General features: G+C 40.6%; 1 protein-coding gene across 1 annotated transcript; it reads left to right on the top strand.

Moving 5' to 3' along the window:
- The first annotated feature begins 575 nt into the window (after positions 1-575).
- LOC120309017 (sulfotransferase family cytosolic 1B member 1-like) lies at positions 576-18,849 on the top strand. Its single transcript, XM_039345795.1, has 7 exons — positions 576-1,002; positions 2,152-2,280; positions 2,382-2,479; positions 2,576-2,702; positions 7,311-7,405; positions 17,138-17,318; positions 18,626-18,849. Exons 1-7 carry the CDS (start codon positions 822-824, stop codon positions 18,733-18,735), a joined length of 921 nt encoding a protein of 306 aa, XP_039201729.1. The 5' UTR covers positions 576-821; the 3' UTR covers positions 18,736-18,849.
- The last annotated feature ends 4,908 nt before the right edge of the window (positions 18,850-23,757 follow it).

A 23,757-nucleotide genomic window follows, 5' to 3' on the forward strand; every position in this document is an offset into this window, starting at 1 on the left:
ATAGTACACCTAATAGAGAAGAACTGGGGAAAAGCTAGTTGGATTCTTGCAGGTTGCTGACCTCTCTCTGGTTCGTCATCCATATAAATCAGAATGTTCACATACCTGTAAGAGACTTTGTTTTGTTTTCCAAAGGAGACCACCATTTCCCTGCTGGACTATATACTGCTTTGCTTTGCTTTTCAATGTCAATAGCAGCTGGAAGACATGCCTTCTGTGACCAATAAGGCATAGAAAACCATCTCTGTGTGAGACTCATCTTGAAACGAGAGTGATATGAGAGCTTAGGACCAATGCTCTGTTTATTGTGAGCCTCCAAGAGTCTTCTATCCTTGAAGAGAACATTTGTGGGTGAGGGGTGGGGTTGCTTTCAGTTGTTAGGTATCTGTCAGTTAAAAAGATGTGTTTTTAAAAAAAAACCTTAGAGGATTCCTAGCTTATGTAATCTGAAGCCCTTACATGATCCCGGAACAGGCCAATTGGTGAGTGAAAACATCCAGCAGTTAAATGCTCAGAAGTCCAGCCTCCCTGGGCGTTTCCATGCCCTGACACTCCCGTTGGTTGCTAAACAATGGGCTGGTCTCATTGAAATAACTGAATGCAAAGAATTTCGTAGTGCTGGCCTCTCCTGAGGCAATACTAATGAAAAGAGAGCGGAGATTTCTGGAAGGAGATAAAAAGGCTGTCAAGCAAACAGTACCTACAAACAAGAAGAGCGAGGGAAGCTTTCCTCTGAGAGAATAACTTCAGAAAATCTTTCAGAAGGAAGCTCTTATTTACTTGGAGAAGAACTGTACAACTTTCAACCCTGAAAAGGCACCATGGCTGAAAAACCAGACTACAATGATCTTTTACATAAGCATTCAGATATCTTTTATAGGTTTCCGCTGAAGTCAGTCCACGGAATCCCCCTGATGGAACCTATCGTAAATCAGTGGGATCCCATTGAAAACTTCCAGGCAAGACCAGATGACTTGGTCATCTCAACTTATCCTAAAGCAGGTGAGATGTTACGGGGCATTATAGTAGAGGGAAGGTGCAAGGACAAAATTCAGGAAAATTAAGAGAAGAGTTTAGCCCTGATCGCACAAAAATGTAGCAAGCCAATCTTAGATGTGGAAGCTCTATTCAGATGTGACAAACAGCTCTTAGATCTGGGACATGTGGCATGTGCTGAAAAACTGGGAGTAATGCATTTTTCCTCGCCCCTTTAGAATCCTTTTTGGCTGAAGGATTGTCTGCCAACCAGTAGATTTTTCATGAGCATTTCCAGGATTAAGTAGATTTCCCATAAGAGAGTCAGGTGTGTGCTCCTGTTTTCATAATTCTGGAATTGCACATTGGGATAAACTAGAACCAACCATTCTGCACTTGAGTTGCATAAATAGGTGTTTATATGGATTAAATGCCATATGATACTTCTCAAACACCTGAAACCTGTCATTTTATAGAAATATAATATGTTTGGTTTTTTAATAAGTCTGCTCTAAAGGTTTTGCTTTTCAACATATTGGATTAACTGACTCAGAAGACTGGGCTATAACTGAAGGTTGTCAATACATAATTGTATAGCTATGTGCCCTGCTTATTAATTTGTACAGTACTATTTCAAAATGCATGAAACAGAAATGGGAAAATAAGGGACACTTATAACCATGGGACACTTTTCTGTCCTGTATTCTCTAAGCTTCTTTAGATGACCTCAGATGCAATAAATGCTTCCATTCAGGAAACTCCATTCTTCATTCTTCTTTTTCCATTTCTACTCTCCAACAAAATATATTCTGTTTGCAAGAGCTTGCTACGTCCCTAATTGGGCTGTTTGGTTCCCTTCCCCTTCCACATCATTTACTGTATGCTATTTTTCCAAAAACTATTTTTATTTTCACAAATCTTGGATTTCCCCCAATTCTGCTGATACTGTTCTGTCATGTGTAGGTGGTGCTGTTTTAATTCATATAAAACAGAATATTTATTTCTGCTGCTACATGCAATAGTACATTTGTTGAATATTAATATTGCACCACTGATACAGTTCAGTATATAGGCAATATATAAGGATGTGGGCCCACTGCCATGAATTGTAATTGGGGGGGTTTGTGCTGTCACCAAGCAATTGTCCTAATTATTTCTATCCTCTGGGCTTTCAAGGTACCACATGGATGCAAGAAATTGTGGATCTGATACTGAACAAAGGTGATTTGGAAAAGGCACACCGGGCCCCCATACATGTGCGGATCCCATTTCTAGAAATCTGCTCTCCACCTCCTATTCCTTCTGGTAAGGCCAAGAAGCATAGCCATCTTCATGTCCGGCCCTAGGTTTTGAATACATAGACTGTTGGACTGATGTTGTCTTATTCTCTGCTTCTCCTTCCTCAGGAGTTGATAAATTGGTGAATGCTCCATCTCCTCGTGTGATCAAGACCCACCTCCCCTTCCAGCTTGTCCCTAAAAGCTTTTGGGAAAATAGGTGTAAAGTAAGTTCATTTAAGACACCCTTGTATCTTTGTTCCACTCCTAAGCCCTACTCTACTGCCTTGTGCATTATTATTCTCTTTTCTATCCCATTACAGATGATCTACGTTGCTCGCAATGCCAAGGATAATTTGGTATCCTATTACTTCTTTGACCAGATGAATTTAACTCAACCAGATCCAGGGACCTGGGAAGAGTATGTTACAAAATTCATGGAAGGCAAAGGTGTGTTGATACCAGTGGCCAGCAGGATTCAGAGACATTATCTCAAACCACTCTGAAATGCCAAAAATGTTTTTTAGAGTAAATATTAAAAAGTAACATAGATACCTCACATCCATTCAGTTTGCCAGGAATGATTCCCCCAAAATAATATGGGATGGACCTTCCTGAGTAGGCCATGCATATCTTTCTAAGTCTTTTGAGCTGCACCACAGTTCAAAATATCAGAATAACAGATATGGAAGGGGTCTTGGATGTCTTCTAGTCCAATCCCCTGCTCAAACTGGAAACCCTATACCATTCCAGACAAGTGGCTGTTAAAAGCCTCCAGTGATGGAGCACCCACAGCTTCTGAAAGCAAGCCATTCCACTGGTTAATTGTTCTGACTGTTAGGAAATTTCTCCTTAGTTCTAAGCTGCTTCTCTCCTTTATTACTTTCCATCTATTGTTTCTTGTCTTGCCTTCTGCTATTTTGGAAAATAGGTTGACCCCTCCCTTCTTTGTGGCAGTCTCTCTGGGGACTGGGGTTTGCTTCCTTTTTATACTTTTCTTAAGGAACAGTGAGGGCACAAAATAGTACCTTAAATAAAGCATCCTCTTCAGCAGACAACATTTGGGGATGGTCTGATGGTTGATTTGGTCAATATATTGGGGAGTCCAACAGCTAACTCTTTGCTGAGAATATTTTTAGGGGAAATATTTCTAATATCTAGCCCCTTGGCTCCCTTCCTTAGCAGGTGTTAGATCAGAGAACTTGGGTTGTCCCATTTATCTTAATTAATTAAGCAATACTATATAGATTTAAAAGCAAAGGTGATTTATCATACAATGATGCAATCGCCGAAGCTTGTTCAGCAATTCCTTTGAAATGCACATGTGAGGAATTTGCAACACCAACTTGGCTAACTTACAAGCAATTTGCAATAACTGATAGGAATATCGATCCTATGTGTGCTGAAGGCCAAAAGTGGATCACATCTCCTTGCCAGTCTTATGAAATGTCACCATCAAAATTTTGTTTTGGGACACAGGTTCTTCATGGCGAGTTTATTCTTGCTCAGGCCCTGGAGATAAATAAATAAAGATGATAGCAGAATTCTGTCTTGGAGGCAGAGAATTGCAATGTTAGGCCAGTGGTCTTTGCCTTATACAGAACTATTCTTGAATAACTACTTGGAAAATAAGAAATGCTTTTCTTTTCACGTCTGGTGCAGTCTCTTTTTCCATGTCGTTCTTCTGGCTTGTCATTTTTTAAAATCCATTTCTGGATCAGTTTCAGTCTTGTCCAGCAAAATTTGCTCCTCTTCTATAACATCTTTAAATACAATCTATCTATAGAGGCAGGCAATCTTAAAATTATTGTCTGGATCTATTGCTCAGATATTGTATCCTTCAATATTAAAATATTTTCCTGCATTCTGCATTAGTAAGTCAGTTTTAAGTGTTCATTTCCTTAATTGTAATCTTTACAATTCTAGTTCTTTCTAGTTCTGATGTCCAATCTTCAAAGTCTCACCCTATCATGTTTGTTTGTTTTTTTAAAAAATCAAAGCAAAAGCATTTTCCCTCAGGAAGAATTCCTATAATTAATTCCAAAATCCTATTTCAAATTCACTTGGACCTCAGTCCATTTGTAACTTGATAAAATCAAAATTCCAATCAATCTTTTGCTGTTTATTCCCCTCCCCCCCTTGTTTGGGTCCTTAAACTTTCATTTAAAACTTGTTTTGCTAACAATTGAAGGAAATTCACCCTGAACAGTAAAATAATGATCCAAACATTCATAGTAGCTGAAAAGCAGTTAACAAGTGACTTTGAAAGTGATTAGAAAAGGAAGGACATAAACCCAGTATCTCTTTTAAAGGCACTGATCGTGGTTTGAGAAAGATGGCTATTCTCTCATCTCCTAGAGTTCTAAAACCACCAGAGACCACTGTATTGTGGTCTTCTCACGAGGAGCAGCTGTCTAAAGCACCTGTGGGTGATCTCAAGTCCTTTCCTTATCCAGAGATGAATTACAAAGAGTTGATCTACTCAGTAATTCTTCATTCCACCATGATCGTTGGCTCTGTATTCAGTTTACCAATTTTTCTGTGGGCAATCCACTTCTAATATCCTGCCATGAAAAATACAAAAGATTTCCAGGCAGTCTGACTCAAAGGCTGTCAAAAGTTTCTTAATTGTCATCCACACCTTTTTTTCCATAAGCTGATTTTCTCTCATCTGCTTCCTCCTGTGTTATCTACCCTTTAAGTCACTGGGTTTAATATTATTTGCTGGAAAATTAACAGTGCCAAGGGATTTGTTGTCTCTACAAACCTTTCAGGAGTCACATCATGTGTGACTTTCAGACTATATTGTGTGCAAATTTTAATTTGTTCAGAATAAGGAAACTTCATCCTAAGGTAGTTTTTACTTCACTGCAGCACTGGATACTGGCTCAGATCATAATTTTTTTATTGGGAACTGCTTTATATAACCAGGAAGCCATTGGCTTTTTTAGTTGACCCTTGTTCTATCGACTGGCAATTATTTTTGAAGTTTCAGAGAGAAAAGCATGTGTCTCAGTCCATTCTGGAGATATGAGGTCTGAAACCCCAAATTCATTTAACCAATTTAACCTGCTTACAAATAATCTTTTTTATTATTATTTCTGCAAAACATTGAGCCATAGATCAATCAAATGGTCTGTATTCACACCGACTTGTTAAGCCACTGAAAACAATCAAGATGAGAAAAATCAAGCTTAGCATGGTGTGTAAATGCAGTTTCTAGGCTTGTGTGAAAACAATCTTGGCTGCGAGATTATGCACTCACAGTAGTCTTTTTTCATCTATAATTATTTAAAGTAAGAGTTTTGTTCTGTTTTGTATTTGATTTCTCTTTCCATTACTCTTAAAAACTGGTTTCTGTTAGGGAATAGTTCAAGTGTTAGTTGAAGGAGAAAGTCTTTGTAAATGTTATATTTTTAGGGAGGAGGGTTTCAATTAGGATGATAGAGCAGATTGATCCATTATACATACACACAAACTTTCAGTTGCGTAAGAAGCATGTTTGTTTTTCATTTTTTAAATATAAGTAACTTTTGGAAATTACTGTTCTCATCATCGGTTCAGTGCTTCTTCTCAGGTGATGCTATTTAGTTAAAATATGTGCAGGTAAGCTTGATTAAAAATATAAATTGTTCCAAAAGTGTATATTCACCTATGTAGATTTAAGTAAGCAATAGAATGATAAATGAATTAAGACTCCAGTATTATATGTGCAGCTAAGAGAGGGTTTTTTTGTTTTGTTTTGTTCAGTTTTCAAACTGAGAGCTTACATTACCTTTTGGATAATCATTCAGGGATTAGTGTCAGCTGAAAATGGGAAGAATAAATGCTATATCTCCTTGTATGGTTGGGGGTGTGATGATGCGAAGGGGCTTGTGGGGGTAAATGAAATTGTGGGCTATGTCGTCAGACATGTATAGGTCCAGAAGGGTCTCCCAAGGCAAATAGGCCATGATAGATATCCCAGACTAACAACAATCATCACATCTGCCAACCCGCATTGGACCAGGGTGGCAGATTATGGTCTATTCCTTCTGCATGCCAATACAACCTCAAAAATGGCCCTCACCTCAGGACTGTATTGGTTGGAAACATACAGAAGAGGCCTTTGTCCTGCAGTGGAAAGACAATGGCTAAAATGATGAAGAGTCATATAGACACCTCTCTTGCACATTCATTTATGTCCAATTCACACTATATGCCACTCATGGTAATCCCTTACCCATTGCAGGTAGTCCTCGACTTACAACCATTTGTTTAGTGACGATTCGAAGTTACGGAATTGAAAAAACTGACATGACTAGTTTTCACACTTACGACAGCGTCCCCATGGTCACATGATCAAAATTTGGGAGCTTGACAACTGGCATGTGTTTATGGGATAGCAATAGCAATGGCAGTAGACTTAGACTTGCATACTGCTTCATAGTGCTTTATAGCACTCTCTGTAACCCTTTTAGCTGGCTTGAACAACAGTCAATTGGGAAAGCAAGATTAGCTTAACGACCGCATGATTCACTTAACAGCTGCAGTGATTTTGTTTAACAACTTTGGCAAAAAAAGGTTATAAAATGGGGCAAAACTCCTTTAACAAATGCCTTCTTAGTAATGGAAATTTGGGGCTCTATTGTGCTCAAGGACAACCTGTATTTCATCACTTCCACTCTTCCATTCATTCATGCTCCTTTTTGCAGTTTCATATAAATCTGTCACCCTTTTGTTATTTTTCATGCCTCCCATTCTTCCCATAGAAATACATTCTGTACATGTATCCCAATACACTATGTACAGGTATCTCCTTTTGTTTTTGTTTTTTTTTACTTTCTCTCTACTCCATCCAGCTCAAAGTCTAATTCCCATTGCCTTCTCATATTACTTCTCTTCTTTCTTTTGCCACATTTGCTTTGAAAAACTTATTGGGATATAAATGCCATCGATTCCTGTGAGATTGACAAGTAAGTGACCGTGCATTATTGCACTGCTTTTTTGATCAACTGATTTTTATTAAATGAATGATGACCCTTGTTCTTTTCCCATCTTACTTTATTTGTGACTTAGTTCCCTGGGGATCTTGGTATGATCATGTGCGACGTTACTGGGATGAGAGAGATAATCATCGCATTCTCTACGTCTTCTATGAAGACATGAAAAAAGTAAGTTCCAAGTGGTAGAGAAACAAAATTCACATAAAAGAGGAATGTTCCAAGTGATGGAGAAATCATTTAAGTGTTGTACAATCTTAGGGATTAAGCAAAGATCTGAATCACAGTTCTTAGCAGTACCAGTAAGTTATTGTTTTCATGTCCTGCTTAAGGGGTTTCAGAAGTACAGTATTTCATTGACTGTTGTGGAAAACAGGATGCTGTGCTAATCAGTAGCCTGGTGCCAGTAATTCTGCAGTCCTCAAGCAATGCCTACAGCATCCAACAATTTTTATATACACCCACAGCCACACCAACGAAATTTCATGAAGTATCTAAACCTCATAGCTTGGGTGAGAATGAAAACTTTCCAATAAGGATGTTGAAATCTTATGACATCATAATGTTTTCATGTTAAAGATTATGAAATATTACTTCCTTTTTTTAAATAGTATTTTTTTTAAAAAAATTGTAACAATAAAAATTGTTGTAATTGGAATTGAAAAAACAAAAAGGGAAGAGTAGAAGGTGCAAAAAAGGATGAAAAAAAAGGTGGCGCAGCAGTTAGAGTGTAGTACTGCAGGCCACTTTAGCTGACTGTGTTCAGCAAGTCAGCGGTTCAAATCTCACCAGCTCAAGGTTGACTCAGCCTTCCATCCTTCCGGGGTAGGTAAAATGAGGACCCAGATTGTTGGGGGCAATGTAAATATATATATATATATATATATATATATATATATATATATATATATATATATATATATATATATATATATATATATATATATATATGGAATGAATAAAGCGCGGTCACCAGGAGAGTTTAAAGTTAAAATACTTTAATTAAAGTATTTTACTATATTAAAAGGTTGCCAAGCTTTCGTTGGGAAAACTCCCCAACATCTTCAGGGCTGAGAGACCGTTTCTAACAAGGTGATTCAAACGGGTTCCATAGATGTCTGCGCGTGGTTCCTAGACTGTGCTAGCATTCCCTGCTGAACAGCTGATAGGTGGGAGGGGGAATCAGAGTAAAGATTTCTTCCGTCGTTCTCTCGAGCACTTTTGTTCACATTTCCGTCGACCTCAGGGGGTATTGTTAAAGTTATGTTCCGCCCTCTCCCGGCAGTACTGGCTCTCGTTGCAGTGGGGGGATTTAGTTTGATGTCATTGTGTATCCTACCATGGAGGCGGGGCTTCATCGGCTGCAATTTAACATCTTTCATCTGCTGCGTGCTCCCGTATTTATCTTCGCTCGCATGTACAAGCATCAACTGGATGTGGTATTTTTCAATGTTTGAATCATCCTCCTCCATCATGGTGTCCCCCATGCTCATCTTCCCTTGTAGGTTAATATTCAAGTTAAATCCCCCCCATTTCTGTGAGCAAAAGTCTGTTGGTATTTGGGCAGATTCCCCGCTCATGTTACTTTCCCTTTTATCAAGCGAACGAGTCGTCATCACATGTTTTTTCTCCCCTCTCTGTATGGGATATCCACCTTTATTATTATTATGGGTAGTGCTAAATTTAGTGGTTCTATCCTCAAATTTCTTAAGTGCTCCAATGTCATTATTGTTGTTTTCTAATTATGCCCGGGAGTCGCATTTTCACCATCATTATTGAATATATATATATATATATATATATATATATATATATATATATATATATATATATATATATATATATATCAAGAAATAAAATGATCACCAGGATAATAAAAATATAAAATTTATTAAAAAAGTGCCTAGCTTTCGCCGTCACCTGCCGGCATCCTCAGGGCTAGTGCGCCAGCGAGTGAGAATCGCTTTTAAAGGTGTGTCAAAGTCTGCACGCGACTCCTCAGCCTCGTCATCGGGCCCAATTGGTATGATTGCGCACAAATGGTCTGTTCTTTCCTATTGACTTCAATTGCGTGTTTATCATCGTCCATCCTTCTTTCTCTTGATCTTAAGGTGGGTGGGTGAATGTCTCTCTTGTTATGGTGGTCCCTACGTTTTAACCTTTCCTCCCTGGGTTCGGATGGTAATACACATTTCATGTTTGTTTTATAACTCTCCTTCGTCCCATTGTTCTTCCTACGGTAAGTTTTTCCTTTGATTTCAACACTTTCACTTCCTGTGCAGACGTCATCTGGATGATCTTGCAAGTCCTTCCGAAGTGGATGCAAACCATCGGTGGTCTGGGGCTGGAGGGTAGATTGTTCAGTTGCGGGAGGAGGGGGTGGTTCTCTAGCTGCCATTGCGTCCAGCTGCTTGGCGCGTGCTATACAGTGTTTAGTCAGCCCAGGGGGGGGGTGATAGAATTGTGTTTTCGCTCGTCCCCCCCTGGGTTCAGATGGCAATACACATCCCATCCCTGTCTTGCGCTCCCCCTTCATCCCATGGTTCCTCTTACAGAGGGCCCCTCCCTTAGCTTCATCACTTCTGCGAACCCCGTCTGAGCGATCTCGTGAGTCCCTCCGGGGTGGATGTAATTTGCTGACGATCTGAAGTTGGGGGCTAGATTGTTCAACCATGGGTGGGGGAGGTGGTTCCTTGGTCGCCACTGCGCACAGCTGTCTTATACGCCCCCTGCTGCGGGTGATCGGTCCGGGGAGGGTAATAGTGGGATCATGTTCCATTTGATCATCGCAGCGTCTCCCTTCGATTCGCCTCCTCCCTTTTACATCGTTGTTATCTATACGAGTCCTCCGGAATTCTCCGGGATGCGCAGACGGGGGGTGTGATGGTCCGGTCTCCTGTGTTTTCTCCCCCTCTCCAATACCGTTCGTGGATCCACCTCCAGCTGCGCTCTGTAGTTCTTTCTCTCTCAATCCGGCCATCCTAGTCCCACAAGGGGGCTTTTTCTTTCTTTCCGAACCGGTCATCATATTTTTCCCCGTATATGAGTGAACTGTCACATCCACGGAGCAGGAGAGGAGACCAAGAATTTGGTCAGGCAGCAGGTCACAAGCCTTGTCATGAGCCACAGACGCTACCAAACACTGTCAGCCAAAGAAAGAGTAGCCCTGAGCCAGCTTAGAAAGGATGACACTATTGTCATCCTCCCAGCTGATAAGGGGAGGGCAACTGTTGTCTTAGATAAAGAGGTGTACACAAGTAAAGCTTTAGAACTACTCCAAGATAGTGCTACCTACAGAGTAGTTAATAGAGACCCCTCCACTACGTTAAGGAATTATACCAACAAGCTCCTTGATGGCCTAAAACGCAATGGGAGAATGGGGGAGGACGTATTAAGGAAGGTACGCCCTGGCGACTCAGCGCTCGCCAGATTCTATGGCTTACCAAAGGTGCATAAACCTGACGTTCCCCTGCGCCCCATTGTTGCATTCAGAGGCACACCCACCTATGAATTGGCCAAGTGGCTGAGCACACGCATCGGCCACTTGACAGATAATAGCAACACTACTGTGAGATCGGCAGAAGAATTCCTCAGTAAAATCAAGACCCTGAAAGTGGAAAAAGATGAACTCATGGTCTCCTTTGATGTAGTCTCCCTGTTCACTTCCATCCCACAGGAACTTGCTATTGCGGTGTTAAGGGACCGACTGAATCAGGGAGACCAGGGGTTACATCAAGACTCCCTCCAGACAGAAGATCTTATAAAATTAATGGGAGTCTGTCTTAATACTTATTTCACCTTTCAGGGCACGATATATGAACAGATTAAGGGAACCCCAATGGGGTCGCCGATCTCCAGTGTGATTGCGGAGGTGGTGCTTCAGCGGTTGGAACATATAGCAATGGCCCAGTACCAACCAAAATTTTGGGCCCGCTATGTGGACGACACGTTTGTTGTCATCAAGGAGCAGCACAAGACTGACTTTATGGGCATTCTGAATTCGGTATACCCAGACATCCGGTTCACTATGGAAGAGGAAAGTCAGGGCAGCTTAGCGTTTTTAGACGTATTGGTGCAGCGCCAAGTGGACGGATGTCTAACTACCAAGGTATACCGAAAACCTACATGTACAGACAGGATTCTCCATTTCGAGAGTAATCACCCTACTGCCCATAAAGTCAGCTGTGTCAGGACTCTGTTTAAACGTGTGGAGTCGCACTGCAGCACTACCAAAGCTAAGAGAGAGGAGAGGAATTACCTCTTTCAGATGTGTAAACGTAATGGGTACCCGGCTAAGTTCATTAATTGGGTCAATAAACCATCTGGACCCCGGAGTGACCCCACACCTCAAGGATTTGCACCTCAGACAACCACACGGGTTGCCCTCCCCTATATTCATAACGTCTCAGAGGCTACTGCAAGAATTTTGGCACCGCATAACATACAGGTGGCCCATAGACCGAATCAAACACTGCGGGCAGCTTTAATGCGCCCTAAGGACCCACTCCCCAACATTGAAAAATCGGCAGCCATCTATAAGATCAATTGTATGGACTGCCAATCTAATTATGTTGGGGAGACAGCCAAACGGGTTAAGACAAGGGTCCATGAACACAGATTAGCGGTGAAAAGGGGAGACCAGCATTCCCAAATATGGGCACACATGGCGGAGCTAGATCATAAATTCAATGTCAGTGAGGTTAGCGTACTGGCTAGCGACAACACCAAGGGGGGCCGCCTGCTTAAGGAGGCATGGCTCTCGGACAGTAATTCCATCAACTGACACGTGGACCTGTGCCCGGCATATACGGCTTTAAGGTTGTGGAGTACGATCAATCAACAACAATACCCCCGACATCCCAGCAACAACCCCAACGGCATTAAGGAGGAGCAACCAACCCCCCAATTGATCAGGGACAGTCCGAATGAGGAAAGACAATTGGAGAACACCCCTACTACATCTGTAACACCATCACAGCCCCAAAGGGTTAAGGAGGTGGTGGAAACCAAAATCCAGAGTTCGGGCACTATGAATACCCGAGATGGTGCGACCTGTATAAAGGAGGACATAACCAATGGAAGAGGAGAGGGAGCCCTGGATGTGACAGTTCACTCATATACGGGGAAAAATATGATGACCGGTTCGGAAAGAAAGAAAAAGCCCCCTTGTGGGACTAGGATGGCCGGATTGAGAGAGAAAGAACTACAGAGCGCAGCTGGAGGTGGATCCACGAACGGTATTGGAGAGGGGGAGAAAATACAGGAGACCGGACCATCACACCCCCCGTCTGCGCATCCCGGAGAATTCCGGAGGACTCGTATAGATAACAACGATGTAAAAGGGAGGAGGCGAATCGAAGGGAGACGCTGCGATGATCAAATGGAACATGATCCTACTATTACCCTCCCCGGACCGATCACCCGCAGCAGGGGGCGTATAAGACAGCTGTGCGCAGTGGCGACCAAGGAACCACCTCCCCTGCCCATGGTTGAACAATCTAGCCCCCAACTTCAGATCGTCAGCAAATTACCTCCACCCCGGAGGGACTCACGAGATCGCTCAGACGGGGTTCGCAGAAGTGATGAAGCTAAGGGAGGGGCCCTCTGTAAGAGGAACCATGGGATGAAGGGGGAGCGCAAGACAGGGATGGGATGTGTATTGCCATCTGAACCCAGGGGGGATGAGCGAAAACACAATTCTATCACCACCACCCCCGGGCTGACTAAACACTGTATAGCACGCGCTAAGCAGCTGGACGCACTGGCAGCTAGAGAACCACCCCCTCCTCCCGCAACTGAACAATCTACCCTCCAGCCCCAGACCACCGATGGTTTGCACCCACTTTGGAAGGACTTGCAAGATCATCCAGATGACGTCTGCATAAGAAGTGAAAGTGTTGAAATCAAAGGAAAAACTTACCGTAGGAAGAACAATGGGACAAAGGAGAGTTATAAAACAAACATGAAATGTGTATTACCATCCGAACCCGGGGAGGAAAGGTTAAAACATAGGGACCACAATAACAAGAGAGACATTTACCCACCCACCTTAAGACCAAGAGAAAGAAGGATGGACGATGATAAACACGCAATTGAAATCAATAGGAAAGAACAGACCATTTGTGCGCAGTCATACCAATTGGGCCCGATGATGAGGCTGAGGAGTCGCGCGCAGACTTTGACACACCTTTAAAAGCGATTCTCACTCCCTGGCGCACTAGCCCTGAGGATGCCGGCAGGTGACGGCGAAAGCTAGGCGCTTTTTTAATAAATTTTATACCTTTATTATCCTGGTGATCATTTTATTTCTTGCCATGAATATTCCCAGGATTCATGTTTTTAATCTTCTTAAACATATATATATATATATATATATATATATATATATATATATATATATATATATATATATATATATATATATACACACACACACACACACACACACACACACATACATTGCTTACTGGTGTACACCGCTTAGAGACTGCTTGCACTTAAAACGGTATATAAGTCTCATAAATAAATAAATAAATAGAAAAGAAAAAAAATCAGAATATCATAAAGAAAAAGAAGATAAATATATAAAGAAATTACTTCCCACCTTTATCACAAGTATAAACAATTTTAATAACTTCTCATCTACTCTTAAAATAAAACAAATTTTCCCATACCCCATTTCTTATCTTATTAACAAATCCATAAAGTCCCTAAGAGATAATAACATATTAAGAGCCAATTTGATCTCATGGTTAAGGCACCAGGCTAAAAACTAGGAGACTGAGTTTTAGTCTTGCCTCACCCATTTGACTTTGGACAAATCACTCTCTCTCAGCTGATGATGTCAAGCTAAAGTGACAAGCTGGCTGGTCAATTCCTGTTGTAACCAAATGGATTGACTCTCCATTGAATTGGGGGAAAAAAAAACAGTCCTTGCATTTATGGGAAAATGTCCACAATAAAAAATAAGTAAGTAAGCAAGCAAATAAATGAATAAATAAATATTTTAACTTTGATCACATAAACCTTTACAGTCCTTCCTTTTATTCTAACAACCTTAATCTTTAGTCCCCTCAAATAATTTTGTAGAATTTGATTTGTTTTCAGTTTTTATTTGTCCCTTCCCACAAGATTCTTCAAAACTTTAATAAGCCTCTTCTGTAATTGCAATCTAGCAAAATTATCCAGGGCACTCTCTTGGCTTGTTATTTATATACCTTATTAATTATTAATTAAGACATAAGATATTATATCTCTAGTATTAATATCTTTTTCCATGTCACTCTTGTAGTCATTCTAGTAAATCCACATTCAACTCAATCTTGACCTTGTTAAGATAGAACTTGTTCTCATTCCATAACACCTTTTAGACACAGAATGTCTGTAGAGGCAGAAAGTCTTAAAATTAACTTTCGGATAAATTGTTCAAAAATATCCTTTAATGTGTCCAATATTGGAATATTTTTTTCATTCAGAAATTGTGAGTCAAGTTTAAATGTTCTTCTTCTTTAATTGTAACCTTTAGTTCCCTGTAATGTCCAATTTTTAAAAGCTTACTATTTTTAAAAAAAAAAAATTAAAAAGTATTTTCCCATGGGAATGATTCTGTATAATGAATTCCAAAATCTTATTTCAAATTTATCTAGACTCTTAATCCATTTGTAACATTCTAAAATCAAACTTTTAATAATCCTTTTGCTCTCTGTGTGTGTTTGTGTGTGTGTGTGTGTATAATATGTCAATCCTAAGGCTCCTGATAGCTGAAAAGCAGTTAACAAGCAATTCCCAAAAGTGATTGGAAAAGGAAGTTTGTGAACCGAGTGTCATTTCAAAAGTGCTGACTATGATTTGAGGAACATGCTTTTCTCTCATCTCCCAGAGTTCTAAATCTCCCAGAGAACCCCTTACCCTGACGCATCTCAAACCTATCTTTGAAATCTAGAAACTATAATTTTCCTCTCCAGCACAAAAAGTCATTAAACTATTTCAAGAAAACTTTTTAGTTCCATTCAAGATACTATTAGCCATGAGAATGAGACTCAGTTCCAACAATTAGTTAAAATGGAGAGCTTACTTGTTATGATCACTCTCTACCATTTCAATCCACAGCCCTCTCATATTTATGACTTGTGTGCCAGGCTAATTTTGGATTTAGTTTTAAATTAGGGTAGATCTATATTCAGAAATAGCGTGACCTGTCACAAATGTGGAGTACTTCTGCACTTGTGAACTGTTAGGCAACTTCAGAAGGCTAAGCACCAGTGGTGGGATTCAGCCAGTTTGCACCACTTTGGCAGAACCGGTAGCTAATTTTTTGTTACCCAGGTCCAGAATGGTCTTCCAGAAGCGGTATCCACACAGAGAACCGGTTGTTCACATATTTGAATCCCACCACTGCTAAGTACCATTCCAAGTACTCCACCTACAAACATCCTATTCTGCATTCTTCACCTCCTCCTACCCCCAAATTAAGTGAGTGATTGCTGGCCACTTTTCTGCCAAATGACACTTGGTGGGAGAGAATTAAAGCCAAAGGAATTCACCAATTACTGTTCTCAGTTTGTCCCACATTAAAACCCTAAGAAGAGCAGCAATTCTAGCCTTGTTAAAGCAGTGCAACAGCAAATATTATGCCTGAAGACTTTTCTGCAGTTGACTCAAAGACTAGTGAATTGCAATCTATCTGGAGGTTTCAACATTACTTTAGACCATTGGGTAACTAATTTCCTGCCTGGATCTCTTGCAGATAGAAGAGTTCCAGAAAATCTGCAGTTTCCATAGCAACTGTAGCCAAAATAATGTGTAAACACGGAAATATTATTTAGAGACAAAGAATGACTAAAATGATCAAGTTAATATTTTTTTTAACCCTATTATAGATATATTGAAATAGTTTGGGGTGAATCGTGGTACAGTTACTGGAAATGTTTTTGAAAAGGTCCACCATAACTTTGAACAGTCACTAAGTGACCAGTTGTGAGTTGAGGACTACCTGAATGAGTTAACACTGGAAGTTATCCTAAGTTGTAAAGTGTCCCACCAAGCCATTGAAGATACTGGGACTTGGGAAGTGAGAGTTGTAAGAAAGCCATAAAGGGCTAGGAGTAAAAGCTTACCCTCAACCCTCCATCCTCTCCATCTTTTTATCCCTTGTCTTTTTATTAGTCCATCCCTCCTCTTTCCCAGCCTTCACATCTTTTCGAAGTGCACATTTGTCATAAGGAAATGTCCATTTCACATTGAAGTTGTTCTCACACATCTGAAATCAAATGTAGCTTCCTCCACGTTAGTGTCCAGGACAATTGTGAGAAGCTAGGAGATTAAAAACAGGTAGTCCTTGACTTACAACAGATCATTTAGTGACCGTTTGAAGTTACAATGGCACTGAAAAAAGTGACTTATGCCCATTTTTCACATCCACGACCTTTGCAGCATCCCCAATGATCAGGTGATCAAAATTCAGATGCTTGCCATCCGACTCATATTTATGACCGTTGTAGTGCCTTGGGGTCACGTGATCAGCTTCTAACCTTCTGACAAGCAAAGTCAATGGAGAAGCCAGATTCACTTCACAGCCGTGTTACTATCTTAACAACTGCAATGATTCATTTAACAACTGTGGCAAGAAAGGTCGTAAAATGGGGCAAAATTCACTTAGCAAATGCTTCACTTAGCAACAGAAATTTTGGGCTCCCTTGTGGTTGTAAGTCAAAGACTACTTGTAAGGGTGAAATAGATACAAAGGTCATCTGATTTGACCTCTGGAGGTAAAACTATTCCCCCCCCCCCATCGTTTCCCTGCATTGTCTCACCAATCTGTTTAGCATCTAAGAGCATGCAGTGAATTAATTTCACACTGCTCACATTGTGGCCTTTTCCCCATCCATGTCTCTCTTCTGCTAGGATTTAGCCCGTGAAGTCCGCCGTGTAAAAGATTTCCTGGAAGTCGACTTGCCTGAAGACGTTGTTCAGAAGATAGTGCATAAGGCAACATTTGAGATCATGAAGGAGAATCCCATGGCAAATTATGAAACTGTACCCAGTACCATCTTTGACAAGTCGAAAAGCACCTTCATGAGGAAAGGTAAGATCAAACCCAAAATGGTGGTTTTTTTATTTGTAGAGTGACTTTCCTTAAAATAGGAAGAAAAGCAGGCCATTTAAACTAATTCTAAGTCAGGAACCTTTATATCTGGAATAAGCAATGTTTTGTTGGCTGTTGACACTGAAGACTTTTGTGACGTTTAAGGGCTATAGAATGGATAAAAACCCAGTCAAACATGGGAATGAGATGGCGATTTTTTGTTTTTCCTTGAATTTGAGGGATGCAGATAGAGTAGAACTTCTTTCTTTTGAAAAGATTAAGTCTGCTTTAGGGCTACATTCATTCAGCATTACTATGTTTTACTGCCTTAATGTAGCATGAAACAGTGTCAGTGATTTAAGAATGATTCAAGTGGGTGCTGGAGGCTTCAGGAAACAGATTTCGGGCAGCAGATTATCCACCTCCTTTTATATCAAAACCTACAGAGTTATTTAGTCTATGGGTCAAATCTTATAGCATCTAGCCTTTGGCAAGAGTGTGTATGTGTGTGTCAAGCTCCCATTCATGTCGGAGGCACCCTTTAAGGCGCTTCTGAGTTTAAAAGGACTAGCTGGTGACATCACCATTGCCTGGGGGATGCCCATGGGGGCTCCTTTCATGTCCCCATCAAGGACCTGGAGCGAATGACAGAAGCTCACCCCACCACACAGCAGCACTCAGATCTCGAATGCGGGCTTGCTAACCTCCAAACCAGCATTTTAACGATGTGAGCCACCGCACTCCAAATGTGTCAAGCTCTTCAGAGGAGTTGATTTGGGCTGCCATCTTGTTAAACCTTTCTTGGGAATAAGTAAGTTGCTCTTGTGGATGAATTCACATAGGATATCTAATCCTGACCCAGACATAGAATTAGCTATGACACAAATGTTACACACAAAACCAAAGCATGTATGGAAAGCCATTCAGAAATCATACAATGTATAGGAGAGATGTTCCAGGATTTGTTGTTGCTGTTGCTGTTGTTGTTGTTGTTGTTGCTGTTGTTGCTGTTGCTGTTGTTGTTATTATTATTATTATTATTTTGCAGAAGCAGGGTAACTTCATCACTGGGACCCTACTACAAATTGTCTAGAGATCAAACATACCAGTAGATCAATTCTGATCTGCCTTCTTTAGCAAAAGCTGGAGGGAACGGAAAGCTGCCTTTTATAAAAAAAAATATGGGTGGTGATCTCAGATCTTCCCCAAATTAGGAGGGAATGTGGTGGAATGGATTTTGCAGATTTAATGAAAAACTTTTCTTAATCCTGAAATTCCCCTTAAGTTTTTCGTTGTTGTTTCCTCAGGTACAGTTGGTGATTGGAAGAACTATTTTACAGTGGCTCAAAGGGAGGTATTTGATGCACATTACCAGCAGAAGATGAAAGGGACAAGTTTACATTTCCAGGAAGAATGACAGACTCAGGAAATTATCCTCTTTGGGACTTGGTCAAATAGCAAAATACAGTCCTGTGCAGTGCACTGTTGTTGCAATAAATGAGTTTGCTATTAAAAATGAGGATGCAATGCACATATCAATGTTGGGGATAAAAGGCTCTGCAATGTTTGAGTGATTGGGAAAAAGGACCTGGATTCTCTAGATTAGGAGTCCTCAACTCCTGGTCCACAGCCAAGTACCAGGCTGTGGCCCATTTGGATCTGGGCTGCACAAGCAACAGGCGAGACCACTTTCACACAGAACCATCCCTTCTCCCCCCCGTCCCCTCACCACCACTGCCGCTGCTGGTTCACAAAGCCAGAAAGATTGGGGAGTACTGCTCTAGATAAAATAAGAAAAGCTAGCAATAAAGATAATTATTTATGTACTCAAAAGAGGACTTGGAGAAGGATCAAAAATCTGCAAGATGGTAGGCACAGAATCAAGTGTTGCTCCTTTTTGTAGATGCCACATACTTAAAGGGACAAGACTTTGATTGTGAGCACCATTGTTGTGACAATACTGCCCAGGGGGTCCTCAACTAACAACCATTCATTTAGCAATTGTTAAGAGTTATAGTGCCCATGACACATGACCCCTACATCCTCCTCATGGTCATGTGATCAGAATTCAGGCACTTGGCAGCTGGCATATATTTATGACAGTTGCAGCAACCTGGGATCACGTGATTGCTCTTTCCAACCATCCCAGCCAAATTCTGACAAGCAAAGCCAATGGGGGAAGCTTAATAACTGTATGATTCACGTAAGAAAGACACGATTCACTTAAAAACCATGCCCCAAAGGTGGTAAAATTGGGCATGACTCATTTAACAACCAACTTGCTTAGCAATGGAAATTCCGGTCCCAATTCTGTCGTAAGGCCAGGACTACCTGTAACTAAGCTCCTTGCCCACTTTCTTGCAGATTTTGACATCGCCATAAATCCCACATACACCACAATCTATACTCATTTACCCTAGTCTATGTTGCATTCCTTAGTCCAGAGGAAGGAAAAGAAATACAGAGAAATATCTTTCATGCAAGCAATGTAAGTGTCTTAGGACCACGGCCTCCAACCTTTTGGGCACCAGGGACCGGTTCCATGGAGAGAGGTTTTTCCACGGACTGGAGAGGGTGTGGTTTCGAGTGCTATCTGCATCCCGCGGATGGGGCTTTTCTTGCTTGTGTGGACTGGTTTCTGGCATCCTGCAGCTGGTGCCAGTCCACGAACCAGGGGTTGGGGACCCCTGCCTTAGGAAACTTGGTGACACAGTAAGATGTCCATTTCTTTTCGGCATTTTCTTATTTTGATATTAGCTGCAAATATATCACCCAATAAACTTCACTTGTTGATATGATCAGTCTGCTATGAAATACAGAAGAAAAGCAGAACCTGCTTTTCTCCTGATTATTTACCAAGTAGTAAAAGAAAGTGTCCAGTAAAATAGGTGTAACAATTACTTCTCCACTAAACATTGCACAGAAATGGCAATTGAAGAGAACTTGGCAACACTTCTTGGAGATCTCCAATAATGTGTTGGCTAAAGAGAGGGCATTTCCTTCTAATATAGCTATCAGATCCTGGAGGCATTATGTCAGCTCATCAAGAAATATAAAAAGATGCACATAAAAGAAACATTCTATTTTTTACAGTGGATTAGGGTAAATCCACTATCTTGTAGGAACTTTTTTTGCCTAAAATATTGAATACAGAATAGCAGAGTTTGAACAGACCTTGGAAGTCTTCTAGTCCAGCCTCCTGCTCAGACAGGAAACCCTATATCATTCCGGACAAATGGCTGTCCAATCTCTTCTTAAAAACCTCCATGTTGGAACACCCACAACTCCTGGGGGCAAGCTGTTTCACTGATTAATTATTCTAACTGACAAAATCTTTTTACCAAAAAGTTTTTGTCTAACAGACAAGTTAGGCATTTGAAGGCAGAACAAGGAGCAATGGGTAGAAACTAATGAGAGAAGCAACCTAGAACTAAGGAGAAATTTCCTGACAGAACAATTAATCAGTGGAACAACCTGACTCCAGAGGTTGTGAATCGTCCAACACTGGAAGTTTTTAAGAAGAGATTGGACAACTATTTGTCTAAAATGGTACAGGGTTTCCTGCCTGAGCAGGGGGGTTGGACTAGAAGACCTCCAAGGTATTCTGTTATTTACGTGAATATTGCATAGATATATCATGAAGAATGCATTTGAAGCATTCTAATTGTTATGGAATAGGAAGTTACTCCAAAGATCCACAAATATCATTCTGCTATGTTTTCCATGGTGAAATAAGGCTATTACAAGAAGTAACTGTTTTCACTGTTGACCTTTGAGTTTCAAGACTTCCCCTTACTATCATGAACTTATTTTTATATTTTCCAGAATATATTTAATATGCTCCTATTTATAGTTAGCCTAACTAATTCATCCAAGGTTGCTTGATAAATTTAACAATACCATCATAAATTCTCAAATATTATTCTGCACTATGTCACTTTTGTAATGTTAATAATGAGGATCCAGTTGCAATAAAAGCAGAGTGAAGATAGATGGTGCTAGGGTGGTTATTATTGTGATTTAAGTTCTTAGCCAGTTATACGTTCCCCAATGTGTATCTTACATTTCTCCTAAGATTGGAAACTGATATAATTTCTGTAGAGTCTCACATGTAGCTTTGCAGTCATAAATTAGGTTTTAGTGGCACTTTCTGATTTCTTTCACCTTACTAGAAATAACTTTATAAATTATTAATTGCTGAATTTCCTGGCAAAGGCTGCTGCAGTCCATTAATTCAATACTTACCTTTTGCTGAAATTACTGAAGAACTTTAAATAAACATTTAAACATTTGCAGATTAGCATTTAAAGAGTTGCATCATATTTCCCCAATCTTGTAGATCAGAGGTCCCCAACCTTTTTGGCACGAGGGACCAGTTACGTGGAGAGAGGTTTTTCCGCTGACCGGAGTGCGCATGGTTTTGTCTGCTGCCTGCATCCTGCAGATGGGGCTTTGCTTGTTTGTGCGGACCGCTTGCTGGCATGCTGTGGCCCGGTACTGGTCCACGGACCGGGGTTTGGGGACCTCTGTTGTAGATTACTTATTAATCTGTTCTCAACTCACTGGAAATTGTCCCATATCTTTTAAGAGTGTCTGTATATCTAAACTTGGAAAAGGTGGATTTCAGGAAAAGGTCCATAGTGCAAGTATTTGGGTTATTGGGTTTCTTGCAGTCACAAACCATCACAAGATACAAAATAATGTCTGTAAGCTTGGTGTGGGTCCCATTGACATCATGGGTTCCTTTAGCTATTTGGCTGATCAGGCTTCTGTTGGAGGAGACCTACTTTTGTCCTCAGATCAAGTGAGAAAATGTGGACAATCAGTTAGAACAGAGGTCTCCAAAATTTGCAACTTTAAGACTTGTGTACTTCAACTCCCAGAATTCCTCAGCCAGCCATGCTGGCCGAAGAATTCTGGGAACTAAAATCCACAAGTCTTAAAGTTGTCAGCTTTGGAGACCCGTGACTTAGAAGAACTTGAAAAGAGCTGAAAATGGGAACAGCTTGAATATATTGGTGGTGAAGGGACAGGATATTTACAATGAATGCAGTAGGTGGCAAACATCATCTGTTGTTCCATTATCTAACCATTGGGAAGTCTATGCCAGTGACAGGAGAGGCTGAAAGGGCAGATCAGTTCATTGTGATTTACCAATAGACTCAAATCTATAATCTGTTCACAAAGTAAGGAGTCGAGGGTGGCCAATACATCTCATAATCTGAATATTTAATGAAAGCTATTTTCCAGATTTTTGGGGGGTCTGAGATTCAATGGAAAACAAACCAAATAGAAAGTTGTAGTCTACTTGATTGAACAAGTGATTGAGGTTTTCTCTCCAGCTATAGAGAAAGAAGTTTTTCAGAATGGCTGAAACAGAAGTTGTAGATGAACTTTCTCCTTAATTATTTGAGGCAGTGGCCTGACTTTCCACTCCCAAAGCACATTCACCTTTGTACCTTTCATAAAATCCACAATAAAAAAAATAGCTGACCTTTTACCTATGTCCAATAAAACAAACCAGTAAGCAACAAGTGTTAACTCTACAGACCTTTCAACACGACACATGTTGTTACTACACTTAATTACAAGGGAATGTTTGTGAAGTGGAATCAATAGGTTTATCATTCTACCAGGATGGGGAAGGCAAGGACTAGCCTTAAATCGTTTCAAACATTCTCAATGGGTTGTTCAAGAAAAGCCTTCCTCAACATGGTGCCCTTCATATATGGTGACTACGTTTCCCAGATGCGTATGGAAATTCCCAGTCATTCAGGTCATGGTTGTCCCAAAAGAGCTTTTTCAAGAGACAACTGGACTTTCTTGTTTTTCTTTGAAGATGTTTCACTTCTCATCCAAGAAGCTTCTTCAGCTCTAAAGCTTCTTGGATGAGAAGCAAAATGTCTTCAAAGAAAAACAAGAAACTCTAGTTGTCTACCACCTTTGGTACAGCTCCCAGATTTCCCTGCCTGGCATGTGGAAGGAGCATATATAAGGGTTACACAACAACTCTATAATTATTCTGGGAGGGTATCATATATCAAAGCAGGATTCTCAACCTAGGGATTCCATTGCATTTTGGTCTTTCAAAACCAGTATTTCTCTACCTCAGCAATTTTAAGATGTGAAAACTTCATCTCCCAGAATTCCCCAGCCAGCAGGAAATTCTTAAAGTTAAATTCTAACGTTGCTGAGATTGAGAAATGCTGATTTAAATTGTACTCTAGATTTCATTTTAATCTTATGCTAATTTGCATGAAAGAGGGCTAACTTTCCTTTATACACAAGGTTCAAGTAGACAGAGAGGTAGTTTTCCTCATTCTATCTGCCCCACTTACCAGAGCATTAACTTCCAGAATTCTCAGAACGGTCAGAATGGCTGAAGAATTCTGGGAACTGAAGTCCAAGCCTTTCAAGGATGCCCAGATTGGGAAAGCCA

Source organism: Crotalus tigris, unplaced genomic scaffold, assembly GCF_016545835.1.
Source record: "Crotalus tigris isolate CLP2741 ecotype Arizona unplaced genomic scaffold, ASM1654583v1 scf7180000017977.1317863, whole genome shotgun sequence".
Classification (NCBI taxonomy): Eukaryota; Metazoa; Chordata; class Lepidosauria; order Squamata; family Viperidae; genus Crotalus; species Crotalus tigris.

What these genes read in the sequence shown, in the direction of transcription:
- LOC120309017 (XM_039345795.1), top strand. Translation starts at nt 822, where the DNA reads ATGGCTGAAAAACCAGACTACAATGATCTTTTACATAAGCATTCAGAT. An exon ending in TCCACCTCCTATTCCTTCTG is followed by an intron (nt 2,281 to 2,381) that starts GTAAGGCCAAGA and finishes CTCCTTCCTCAG; the next exon opens with GAGTTGATAAATTGGTGAAT. An exon ending in TCTATGAAGACATGAAAAAA is followed by an intron (nt 7,406 to 17,137) that starts GTAAGTTCCAAG and finishes CTCTTCTGCTAG; the next exon opens with GATTTAGCCCGTGAAGTCCG.